General features: G+C 37.0%; 1 protein-coding gene across 1 annotated transcript; it reads right to left on the bottom strand.

Annotated features, from left to right (window-relative positions):
* Positions 1 to 239: 239 nt before the first annotated feature.
* On the bottom strand, positions 240 to 13,574 carry tti1 (TELO2 interacting protein 1). The gene is made up of 8 exons (XM_056233997.1): positions 13,467 to 13,574; positions 9,969 to 12,284; positions 9,127 to 9,285; positions 7,386 to 7,534; positions 7,117 to 7,257; positions 5,698 to 5,902; positions 1,785 to 1,872; positions 240 to 642 (listed from the first exon to the last, which is right to left on the bottom strand). The coding sequence occupies exons 2-8, from the start codon at positions 12,259 to 12,261 to the stop codon at positions 441 to 443; spliced, it is 3,237 nt and encodes a 1,078-aa protein (XP_056089972.1). The 5' UTR covers positions 12,262 to 12,284; positions 13,467 to 13,574; the 3' UTR covers positions 240 to 440.
* Positions 13,575 to 13,644: the final 70 nt, after the last annotated feature.

Raw genomic sequence — 13,644 nt, 5'->3', positions numbered from 1 at the left:
AAATCAAAGGTTGTATTTGTTAACATTAGGTAATGCACTGTGAACTAACAATGCTGTATTTTTATTAACTAACATTAACAAAGATGAATAAATACTGTAACAAATGCTCATTGTTAGTTCATTAATACATTAACTAATGAACATTATTGTAAAGTGTTACCAAATAATGTAATAATGAAATAAAATAACCATTATTCAAGAGAAATAACTATAATAATTATGGTGATTTGGCAGAGGAATGTAAGGAATACATGTTTTTTTTCTCAATCAGTTTGTTTTATTGTATATATGTCAATCTGCATTGTGACAAAGTCAACTTTTAACAGTATGTCCAAAACGTCTTCCATTCATACGTGTAGTGAATGAAGATCAGAATACTAGACTGATTCTAGCATTCAGACATAAGCATCCCTGTTATTGTCATCTAGACCTCGGGAGTCTCATCTGTCCGCCTGCAGGGAATCAAACTCCTGCAGTAATTTCAGGACGTTGTCGGTGAATTGGTCTCTGGGCTTGTCGGATCCACTCAGTGTCACGGGGAGAAGCTGTGGATGAGGCGGCTCGTACGTTACAGGACAGAACAGCTCGTTCAGAGTGAACCAGCACATATCAGCGTCCAGATCCATCAGGGACCGGAACACACTGCGGACAGAAACATCATAAGACAACTATTAGGGTAATTCATACTGTTAAAGCAGGGTATGGGAGTGTGTAAGTTTCAGCTTAAAGAGATAGTTCACCCAAAAATGACAATTCTGTCGTCATTTACGTTGTTCTAAACCTGTATGAGTTTCATTCTGTTGAACACAAAAGAGATTTTGAACAATGTTGGTAACCAGAGAGTTGATGGGCCCTTGGAAATGTTGGAAACTGTCTTGTTAACAACATTCTTAAACATCAATTATTCATACAGGTTTAGAAAAACAGTAAAAGATTACAGAACTTTGGGTGAACTCTCTCTTTAACGCCCAATTTGTAAATGAATATCTAGACATAAGTGTAACCTTGTTTTTGGACTGTCAATACCGAAATCTAAAGGCGTGTTCCAAAAATAAATAATAATACTATACATATATATTAAATTTTTTTTTGGGAACATGCCTGTAGATATATATATATATATATATATATATATATATATATATATATATATATATATATATATATATATATATATATAAAGTGTAAAATTAGTGAATTTTCCAAAACACAAAAACAAATTATATATATATTTTATTCTTAAATTTCTTTTCTTAAATATTTTTTTTTTTTAATTTGTACAAGATAAGTGAATTTCACTGATATAAATTTCACCTTTAATTCACATTTATAAATATGTTTAAATTCACTTATAATTTTTCAAATATATAATACATAATTATATATAAAACAAATTAAGTCAAAATTATTTATTTGTTTGAAAATGTGTGTGTATAACATTATATGAAATTATAATTGCAATATTTTATATATTATAACATATCTGTCAGGCCGATTAATCAATTTAGCTATATTTGCCATATATATATATATTTTTTTTTTTCACCCATATGTGGATAATTTCAGAATAGTCAAATGAATTAGTCTGACAGATATATTAGTCTAATCTCAATATGAACAAATATTACTCAATAGATTGATTTTTTGGCTAATAAAATATTAATTCAATATTAATAATCAAATTGTTTTGATTTTAGTCTGTGTAAGTTCCTGAAAATTAAAAAAATAAAGAAGACCATTTAAAAAAAAGGTCAATTCCAGTTTAGCGCTGGGTTGGGCTTTACCTGAGACACGCCTCCTGCAGTTTGATTGGCTGTCGGCAGCTCAGGTACAGAAGACACGCCTCACACACTCGATCCAGATCCGCCTCCACTGCAAACACACATTCAGAAGAAAGATTATCTTCAAACTCCAACAGGACTGAAAATATCAAGGGAATGAAAAACTGAAGGAAAATCAGCTATAAATATTAAAATGTAACAAACACTAAATAGTGAAACAGCAAACAATTTAAGACATGTTAGAGTTCAAATCTATTTGACACCATGTACACTATTATAGATTTGTTTTAATTGTCAATAAAGCTTCATGTATGTCTCCGGTGACTCGAAACTCGCAGCAGAAATGCAGTGAACGCCTGCGTCATAATGGCCACAGATGTTCTAATATATTCTAATAGTCTCCATGGCAGCATTATCCTAATTAATTAATTAAGCAGCGTGATGTAGAGCCTCATTACTCTAGAAAAATGGAGGTGAATGCAGAGGGACGGCGAGACCAGAGAAATGAAGGATGGAGGGAGAATAATAAAGAGGGAATATATATGTGTGTGTGAGAGAGAGAGAGAGAGAGAGAGAGAGAGAGAGAGAGAGAGAGAGAGAGAAAGAGGGAGAGAGAGAGTGAGAGAGAGAGAGAGAGTGTGTGAGTGAGAGAGAGAGAGAGAGAGAGAGAGTGTGAGTGAGAGAGAGAGGGAGGGAGAGAGAGTGAGACTGTGAGAGAGACAGTGTGTGTGAGTGAGAGAGAGAGAGAGAGAGAGAGAGAGAGAGAGAGAGAGAGAGAGAGAGAGAGAGAGAGAGAGAGAGAGAGAGAGAGAGAGAGAGAGACAGCACTATAGCCAGCTGGGAAATAAACAGCATGACCTCTCGTCTTTCTGTCTGTCTCTCAGGTGTCTCACATAACCATGGTAACTCTATCAGTATTCAGTATTCCCTCCACACACACACACACACACTCAATCACACCAATCTGCACAATCACAATCGCACAAATATTTTTCTCTCCACATGGCAGCTCAATTAAACGACAAATCACTTCAGCATTTCACAAACCATTGGCTTTGCAAATCCCTTATACGTCACTATTACAGATGCACGAATTAAACTTGAGACTGATAGTCGATATTTGCTTTTTCAAAGAGCACTTTTACACGCATCAAGGCATATGCGGCAGCAGAACGCATGCAACACGTGAGCTTTTTCCATTTCGCCCCTGCATTACATCAGAAACCCCACAGAGATGATAGGAAAGAGCTTCTCCGGAGGAATGAACAGAGCGGGGCATGATGGTGTCTGTCACAGGAAGCTCTGGGGCTTCAGATGGAGCTGTGATGTGACATCAACAGGAACACACTTCATCCGTACACTGGGATTGACTTTGACATGTTCACTGCAGCTGGGAGGAAACACTGACGCGAGTTTGCCATCTAGTGGTTACGGCGTGCTCGTAAATGTATGATATTATTGTGTGCATGTTTCATAATCATAAGTTAAGATGCATTTTTGCTGCCTTTAAAAATATATTTTGAGCTTTTCTGCTGATGCAACTACAGAGAGCCTAAGGGGACATGCTAATAGAAAAAAAATATATAAATATTACATAACAAGTTGCTCACAAAAAATATGCATTCCCCTCACTGTTTAAAAATAAAGGTTCTATATTGGCATCTATAGTTCCATAAAGAACCTTCAACATCAGTGGAACATCAACATTCCACAAAAGGTTCTTTACAGTGGAAAATACATTCTTTTTAGAACTGTTCACTAAAAGGTTCTTTTTAACACTAGAACGGCATTGACCGTTTTGAATTTTATATCAAGTCAAGTCAAATATATTTATATAGTGCTTTTCACAATACAGATTCTATCAAAGCTGCTTCACAGTATCAATCAAAACAACTGAACAGTGTTTGTTTATTACTGGAAAAGACATCCAAGTTTGGTAGAGCTGATCAGTGGTATGATGGGTCATTTAATTTGAATATCCCCAACTAAGCAAGCCAAAGGCAACATATCTGCAATAACTTTGTTAAATTAAAAAAAAAAAAAAAATCCTGCTGGTATCTGACTTTCCACATAAGACAAAAAAAACCCCAAATGAACATATTTGCCTATTTCGGCCATATTGACCGCACTGAATTTCGCGGTGTTCTTTTGTTACATTTCCCGCGGTTGACCTTTGTCTCTCTCACTGTCAACAGAATATCTAAATAAGATACTTTTAGTTGTTATTATCTTGTTCTGAGTTATGTTGAATGGATATGGAAATATAGCATATCTGTTGTGAATATGCGATAATTACGGTAGGCTACTAATGATATTATTATTTATAAATTTATAATTAAATGAACAGTTTGGTTTCGTTTTGTTTTTAAAAGATATCCTAATACAATAAATGCATTAATCTCTCCCAATTGGGTATTTATCATTAAAGATATATAGTTTGGCAGTTCTAGTGTTAAAACTGTTCGGGAACCCAAAATGGTTGTTGTATTACATCACTGCGAAAAACCCTTTATTAAGGAATGTTGAGTAACTTTGAGTTTGCGCACAAATTGTGTGTTCTCTCTCAAAAGCATTGTAGTAGAGTTTTTCCTTCTTAACTTTTGTTTTAGCATTCTCATCACTGGTTTTGTGAGATAACGTAAAGTTACCTGGGGAAATCAAAACTTTGAGATATAATTTTGTTCCCCTTCCAATCTCATATTGTTTTTTCCCACTGCCAAGACCTCTTAGAGGTTCTGTATGTAACCAAGGTCATGCAGGCAATGAAAAATAATATTAAAATTAAATATCAAGCCCACTTTAAATGCTAAAGTAAGTTCCCATCTTATATATTTTTTAGAGCTGTCAAAAGATTAATCGCGATTAATCGCATCCAAAATAAAAGTTTGTGTTTACATAATATATGTGTGTGTACTGTGTATAATTATTTTGTATATAAATGGCACACACGTATATATTTCAGAAAAATATGTTATTTATATATAAAATGTTTATATTTATATAAAATATACATTATATATAGGCTACATTCAGTCTATATACAGTATATACATGCAAATATTTCTTAAATACACATGCATGTGTGGGTATTTATGTATTAAAAATAATTATACACAGTACACACACATATATTATGTCAACACAAACTTTTATTTTGGATGCGATTAATCATGATTAATTGTTTGACAGCCCTAATAAACTTAATATCTAAATTATATACATGATAGGTTTTAAATGTTTTTTTAGGACTGAGTGTTGCATTTTAAACTATAATAACGTACATTTATGTGATCTGTTATGATGCTGACGCTGCACATCCATTAAATCACAATTATAATTGTGCACAGCCATATACTTGTACATCACATTTTAATTTGACCTAATGTATTTTAACGTAGGACAAACAATGCAACAATTCGCTGAATTTGAGCTTTAAACCTTCGCATTGGAGGTTAATAAATGTTTTTGTTTAAGCATGATTACATTTTTTGTTACACATATTAAACAATAACTGGCAGACCTGCAATACTGTCACAGTCTCCATGTTTATCATATTTATACAGTTTTATTGATGTTCTGAATAGTTATTTATTTATTATTAAGTATTGTTCTGCCAATTGGATTCAAACTGCAGAACAATATTACCAGAGAGAGCTCAAACAGTGGCTTAAATCGGGCCAAAGTTGTTCTCATGTGTAAAATGTGCCTTGTCTTGTTTAACAATGTGTTTTTATTTGTTGTAAAAGCCCTTATGGACAGGTGTTGAAAATTAGCACATGTGCTATAACACTTTAAACAATGCATCTGGTTCGTCCAATGTTATTGCTATGTCCATATCAAATAAATAAATAAATATTATTCAATATCAGCAAAGTTCCTAGCAGGCGTTTGGGACACGGATGTCCTCCAGACTTACTGAGGTCCAGTCGGACACACAGAGGTCCGAGACCCTGCAGCACAGCGAGCTGGAGCTTGTAAGCCAGTGTGTGTGTGTATACGGGCCCGGAGCGAGCGCTGATCTCCGCCTGCTTCATCAGAGAGGAGGTGAGACGGGGAAGAACCTCTTTAGACACGCGTCTCCTGAGGAAATCTCCACACGACTGCCCAAGAACACACAGCACCTGAGAGAGAGATGCAACTGATGATCTCCTGCATCTAGAATACTCTTCCAGTTCATATACAAAGGTTTGGATGTTTTTTTATGCTTTTCAAAGAAGTCTTCTTATGAGGTTGCATATATTCGATCATATTGTAAAATATTATTACAATTGAAAATAGCTGTTTTCTACGGAAGCGTAATGCATTCACTTGAGGAAAAAAAAATCTACTCTGTTTTTCTGAATTAACGAGTTAATTATCTCAGAATTACAAGATAATTTTTCATGAAAAAAAGTTTTTGCTCTGTTTTTCTGAATTAACGAGTTAATTATCTCAGAATTACGAGAAAAATTATAATGAAAAAAAGTTTTTGCTCTGTTTTTCTGAATTAACGAGTTAATTATCTCAGAATTACAAGATAATTTTTCATGAAAAAAAGTTTTTGCTCTGTTTTTCTGAATTAACGAGTTAATTATCTCAGAATTACGAGAAAAATTATAATGAAAAAAAGTTTTTGCTCTGTTTTTCTGAATTAACGAGTTAATTATCTCAGAATTACAAGATCATTTTTCATGAAAAAAAGTTTTGCTCTGTTTTTCTGAATTAACGAGTTAATTATCTCAGAATTACGAGATAATTTTGCATGAAAAAAAGTTTTTGCTCTGTTTTTCTGAATTAACGAGTTAATATCTCAGAATTATGAGAGTGCGTATTGAATGCAATACGCTTCCGCTGTTTTCTATGTGAATATATTGTAAAATGTCATTTATTCCTGTGAATTTTCAGCATCATTACTCCAGTCTTCAGAGTCACATGATCCTTCAGAAATCACTCTAATATGATCACTTGCTGCTCATGAAACCTGTATTATTATCAATGTTGAAAAATATTGAGCTGCTTAATATTTTTGTGAAAACCTTGATACATTTTTTATGATTCTTTGATGAATGGAAATGGATAATAGAATAGTCAATGCAACAATATCCAACTACAGTTTTCCCACCCATTTAGTTTCAGATCTACTCACTAATGAATACTTCAGAGGAATTAATCATTTTGTTTTGACCTATGCATTTGCAGATCATAAAAACTACAAGATTGTGTTTATCCTATAGAAATCTACATGACTTTTAAGGTTTCATTATTTTCCATGGCCTTTTAAAACGCCATTTTAAAAAGCATGGTCATAGTTTCTTTATTTTTTTGTAGCTCAGTGGATAGAAGGACATCATCTCACCTTGAATGCTCGCGGTACAGCGAGAGGGTCATCGTTGGTGAGGCGCTGGAGGAGAGCAGGCCAGCACCGGTGCACCATGGGAAGAAGCTCATCCTCTCGCTCACATAAAACACACACACACAGCTCCAGGATGTCCAACACCTGTAAAGGCACATTTCACTAGTCTTGTGCTCGTCTCAAGGGAAACAGGCCTGCAGCGATGCAAGTATTTTAACAAAAGGGAAGTGTTTTTAAAGCAGGATAATACGTGAACAGAAGCGATTTACAACCTTGAGTCGGGTTCTCAGGTTGGAGTCGGAGAGCAAGTGAATGCATCGCTCCATCACGTCTTTTGCAATCTGGATATGAAGAGGAAGCTCCTTTTTCTCAGCAGGACCTTCCACGTCCTCATCGGAAACACTCGCTGGTGGAGGAACGTCTGGACAGGAGATACAATTAAAATTAAAAAATCGAATTGGTAATTTTCCGTCGCCTTAGGAAAGTTCAATGTGCATTAGACTAGTCAGGCCCCTGTGAACATATCATCATGCAAACGCAAATAACAGCTGAAGCCATAATAACAGATCATTCAGGGAATATGACTCTGTGTGGTGTTGGTTTAATGATCAGAAATCTGAGCCCAGAGTTGAAAGTCTCAGCATGAGGAGGATTAAAGATGAGCCAAAAACTGAGCTTGAGTGATCATAATTCTGCTCTATTATTACATCTGTACCCTTGTGTAAAGCACTTACCATAGCTTGTTCCAGGAGAAGTGACTAGCCCTGTTTCAGATCTGCAGTTATGAAGAAACAGTTCGCTTATTTTTATACTGTAAGGTCTTACTGGGTCAATACTGTCATCTGCTGTGCAAGTATTAAATTACAAGCGGGTTATGACTATAACAGAATGTTGCAAGGTGATATTAACCATCGTCTTCTGGGTGGTTGCTAAGGCGTTGCTATGTGGTTGGTTTTTGGGTAGGGGTGTAACAATATATCGCAATACAAATATTATACAAAATTTAACGTGGACAGTGTCAATCTGTATTGTGTATAGTTCATCCAAAATGAAAAAAATTACTGTGAGAAAAAATTAAAGTTTACAGAGTTTTAGTACTACATTAAACTACTATATATAATGTTGACTATAATGGAATATTTTTGGGTCCTGATAATGCCAAATGTCTCATGTTAACAGTAAAAGTGGCTTACATTATTTTAAATATATCTAGTCATAGTCAGTGAAAGAGTGCAAGCGTATTCGTCTAAAATAATACTGTATTTTCAGCTTCAGAATCATTAATATGTTTATTCTGGTGTCACTATTGTCCTCTGCATTGGGTTATCAAGTACAAGCCTATTCATTTACACCCACAATGTAACACCAAATTTAGCATTTTATCAACAGTACAGTTTTTGTGAGCCTTTTATCATATGTCTTGGAGTATCGCAATAATATCATATTGTGAGTTCAGTATCATGATATGTACTGAATCGTGACATGAGGGTATCGTTACACCCCTATTCTTTAGCATTTTAGCATTACTTAGCTTACTGTTCCAAGTAAAGAGCTCACTCATACATTTCTATGATATTTTGGTCTCTAGATATCAGGGGTCTGCACAATTCTGCCAAATTGAAGAATTTGCTCTTTTTTAGTTTAAGAGTGTGAATTTGAATTGAATTAGCCACAGCCCACTAGAAGTTGATGTAGAAATCAAATTCGAATGACAAGAAGAGAAATTGACTGAACTGCATTTCAAAGCAAGTCAACACAGATAACGCATCCTGGGAAATTAAGGTCCAAAAAGTCTAATTAAATATTGGGAAGTATACAAGTAAACAGAAATTTCTCTAAGACATTCTCAATTCAGGTTCGAATGGACCACAACCCTGATGGATTTGGCTGAAGTCCTAATTTTATTATCCAGGTAAGTATGATTGCTTAGAAAGGTAACATCATTTACATTCAAGTTTAATTCTTAAAGTTAGAGGGCTGCAGAACAAACATAAATAAATCAAAATTACACACCTAGTTCATTAGGATCTTCCTCCTCTACTCCAATGCCTTCACCAAGCTCCTTCTGCTTCTTATAGTCCAGGAGAAACTGCCTCAAGTTCACACACTCTTTACTCTGGGTCTCTTTGCTGGATGTCTTCTGGTGTCCCATAGTAGCAGGGAACCATCTCACTGTGGTAAAACACAGGCTTTTTCAAACTCCAAAAAGCACATTTAGCAACTAATACGTAATAGTAGCATTGTTCCAACCCTCTGATGCTCTTCGGTAATTTTTCGACCAAAAAAATGTAAGTTTTTTTTTTGTTTTACATCATTGGAATGGTACGAAACTTGGTAAAGGTTTTGGCACTTGCTATGAGAACACAAAAACAAATCAGGGAAATAATTTGAAACGGTTAAATGGTACTGTAAAAAATAATCACACTTGTGCTCCTCGCGGTCAAAAATGTAAAAAGTATTTTTGTGCATTTTTCATAACAATACACGTCAAATTCTGTTACTTTTTTAAGCTCACTTTTTAAAACTTTTTTCACTTCAGAAATAATCTGCCAAGTGTCGTTTTTGAAAAGAGATAAAACTTAAATCTGTGCTCTAACGCATTCAAGATTTACGACAGTTTAAGTTGGAAATTAAATTCTATGCTCAAAAAATGAATAAATGGATTATAAATACAGTGTACATATAATTTAGTATAAAAAAATCCCCTAAAAATACAAAACATTAAATAAAAAACATCAAACTAAAATACTGTACATTAATTTCTTTGACAAAAAAATAAATAAAAAATCGGTCATTTTTGACCAACACGCGAAGAGCACCAGAGGGTTAAGTAAGTAAATTTAAGTAAGACTCACCAAGTGCCTTCATGAGTAAGTGCAGCACACTACAGAACTGTGGCGTTCTCTGGTCATAGCTGAGATCAAGTGCCGTTAACACGTCCTGCACCACATCGGCCACTAGAGGCAGCAGACTGGCGTCCGAGTGAGTGAACATGACCGCAAGAACTCTCGGAGCATGAGGGTGAATGCTGGGTCTGGCGAGGTTTAGAGAAACGTCATTGAGTAGGTAGTCTGAATTCTTGATGACCAGCTCCTTGGGAGAACTGTAATCGCAAGCCTTGCAGAGGTCGCACATTGCGTTGAAAGCCGCTTGGCTGACGAGAAGCGACTCATCTCCGGCCTTCTCCAGCACAGGGTATAGGGATGTCATGAGAAGCAGACGGAAATCAGTGCCTAAAGCCAGGGCGAAGCCTCCGATACCCTCCAACTGGATACAGATTTGCCAGATGTTGCTGTTGAGTTGGTGGAGCGTTGGGGTTTTGGATGCGGGAAGCAGTTGGAGACAGTTTCGTTCTGGATAATTGGGCACTAAGGAGGTTGTAGTCTCAAGTTTCCCTTCCAAGGCCTCCGAGACTGTAGGGAGATGCCAGTTGCTCAAACTGATGTACTCCTCGATGATAGACATGATTGAAGATTTCAAGTCTTCTTGATTTGTTCTAGACTGGTTTATTCCTGAACTATCAATCCTAGAGTTGTCCGTCTCTACGCCAATGCCTGCAGCACCAACAATTACCTCATTGAGGACCAAAGCAGCTTGCTTTCTGTAAACCGAGGACTCCTTGTACAATTCCATGAAGCGGTCAACAAGAAGGTAGAGGTTTCCGTAGTATCCCAACATGCGGCAGATCTTCCCGAGCGCTGAGAATATCCTTTCGTCTGTGAAGTAGAGGAAATATTTCCTCTGGGATGGGACTTGGTGCACATCAGGTCCCAGGTCTGTTGAAGACTTAAGAGTTCTCTCCTCAATGATTTTAACGTCCGTAACGTCAAGCTCCATCACCTGCATCAATGCTTTGGAGATACGCTCAAGATGGACCGATGACCTCAGTACTGCATTAACTTTAGGTCCCAGAATCTTGAGGTACCCAAGGAATACGTTAAGGACAAAGAGCTTGCGTTGGTCATCCGACGTTCTCATGAGTCGAGGTAAGGATGACGCCAAGCTGTGGAGGTTTTCAGATAGAACATCTGTAAAGTCCTGTCCGCCATTGGCTTGACCTTTTTGTGCCACTTCATTCAATGCAGCATTGCACCTTTTCTTAACCTCAGGCTCCTCATCGTTGATGGCACCTACCAATGCTTCCAGTAGAGGACCAACACATTCACCCACAGACTGGCTGCACTGAGAAAGGAGAAGATGGGATAGATTGACCAACTCAAGCCTGATTCTCCAGTGCGGGTGGGAAGAAGTGCAAGAAATGATCTTTTGTAAGACTATGGCAAGGCGCTGGGAAGTGGCTTTGCGCCAAGATGGAGTCCTCTTTACAACCAGCTCCTCAACCCTCCCCAGATCCCCAGCTGCCCTGTCAATGTCTGTCTTCTGAAGCTGGTCATTGGCCATTACCAGTCCTACCGATTTGTACCAAACCCTCATGGCCTTCATCGTGACGGCATGGCCTTGTCTTATGTCTCCGCTTATTACCTCACTCAGCGCTCGAGAAATGCCAGGCAAAAATGTGGCGAGGGCACGTCCAAGAAGATACCTCTCGTTTTGTCCTGGGTCGATGTGTTCCTCCTTGCAGTTGCATTGTAGAAATAAAGAAAGGAGACATTTAAGGGATGCCAATTGAACTCCCCTTGCCTTTTCGTGCTCTGCAAGTGCCAGAAGTAGCGACACGGCTGCTCCAAGTCCGGGCAACATGCTTGGCTCGTACAGTTTAAAAACAATGTCACCATAGGCCGAGTGCAAGAGGGTGTCAAGGCATCTGAGGACGGCCAGCTTTAGTTCCTCGGAGGAAATGGCGGGCTTTCCCGGGTCTTTTGGGGAACAAAGACAAAGGCACAACTCAGAGAAAAGATCCCGAAGAGAATCCCAACGCTGTACGCATGTGTTCTCCAGCACATACGTCATGGTTTCCATGACCACCTGGATAAATCCCTCCCGTTTGGAGCCAGGGGTTTTGAGGACAAATCTGAGGGGAAACAGTACATAGTCCTGGAGCTGTTGGAGAGCTCCATCGCTTATACCGCGCAGATGACCGCTAAGAGCTTCTACGTTCGCGGATGTTGGTTCTTTGGTCAGGAGGACACATGATGGGCGGAGATATGCAAATGCAATCTTTGGGTCTTCGATCTGATGTTCAGCCATTCTCCATGTATCCAATATGAGATCTGCAAAGGAAGATTATAAAAGTCATCATGAGAGAATTTATGACAAAGAGAAAAGTTATTTCAATATTTTGCCTGCTACAGACTGTGCGATTTCGGCAATCCTATAAGATCATTACAAATCACACTGTACAACATGGATCTAATAAACTTGGGTATGATATGTATGTAGACTGTACGATGATGACACCTACTGAATCGTAGGTTAGTAATAGTATAGAAGAGTAAAACGTCATTAGCATGCGCTACTAGTAAACAAATAGAGCAAGATGCACCACACTTAGGCAATTGTGGTTTTATGTGCGATGAAAAAAAGAAGAGGAAGCGAAAGAGGAGAATATGGACGCGGTCATTTCTAGGGAAAAGAGGCCAACTTGGCACGCCAATGTTGCAAATGGAGCTTAAAGTAAGTAGTTTTAAGTTTTAGCGCCATGTTGCGTTGATCAAAACGCCATTTCATGTTGGATTGGCTAGTCTGTAGACGTAGGTCATACAGCTGCAAACACACTATCATGATTATGCTAAATTTCTGAAAAATTATCCAAAGCTATCTTTGGCTGCAAGAACGTGACAAAGGCCGCCTTTGAACCTCGATGTACGACCACCGTTTAGGAGCCACAACCACAGAAATCACCATGATTGGTCATCTTTCGTCTGGCACAGCCCAAAATTGTACAATGTGTACCGGACATTGCAATTATTCAGTGAGGACTTAACAGTTTGCTTTTCTGAAATATGACTAATATGACTGAAATATGAAATATGAAGAAAACATACAAAATAATAGTAAGCAATATTAATTGATTTTACAAATCTTATGGCAATTAAACAAAGTATTAATTAGCATCAGTTAGTATTCATTGTCTGATTTCTTGAAGATACATTTTGGTTATATAGTCTAGCAAATGCAAACAAACAGGCAAAAAAAGAGAGAGAGAAAAAAGTTTGACAATTAGGCTACCAACTATGAATCACATTAAAACGTGAAATTTCCTGTATCATATTTGTTTGTGTGCATGATTAATAAAATGATGCATAATCAGCATATTTAAACCTTAAAGCTGTTAAGTGCAATGCAAATACAACTTGTCTAATTGTCAAGTTTAATTTTAATATAAGTAAAGAAAAAAAGCATATTGAATATTTATTTACAGCCCCTCCCCTGAAAATCCCCATAATACTTACTCTGAGTGGTTCAGTCCAGCGAAGTCATGCCAGCAGCAGCACATATGCAGTTTCAAGCTTATATAACATGACATTCAAGTCCTGTTTAATTTTTATTAAAGATAAAATGGCCATATCAGTCCATATAGAGAAAAACAATCATCTATACCAGCTACCAATCAAAGGCTGGGATTCATAA

Source organism: Rhinichthys klamathensis, unplaced genomic scaffold (assembly GCF_029890125.1).
Source record: "Rhinichthys klamathensis goyatoka isolate OS25496 unplaced genomic scaffold, OSU_Roscu_1.1 h1tg000386l_1, whole genome shotgun sequence".
NCBI classification, from domain to species: domain Eukaryota; kingdom Metazoa; phylum Chordata; class Actinopteri; order Cypriniformes; family Leuciscidae; genus Rhinichthys; species Rhinichthys klamathensis.
Note: the sequence above shows the minus strand (reverse complement) of the source record. Positions and strands in the feature narration are given on the sequence as shown.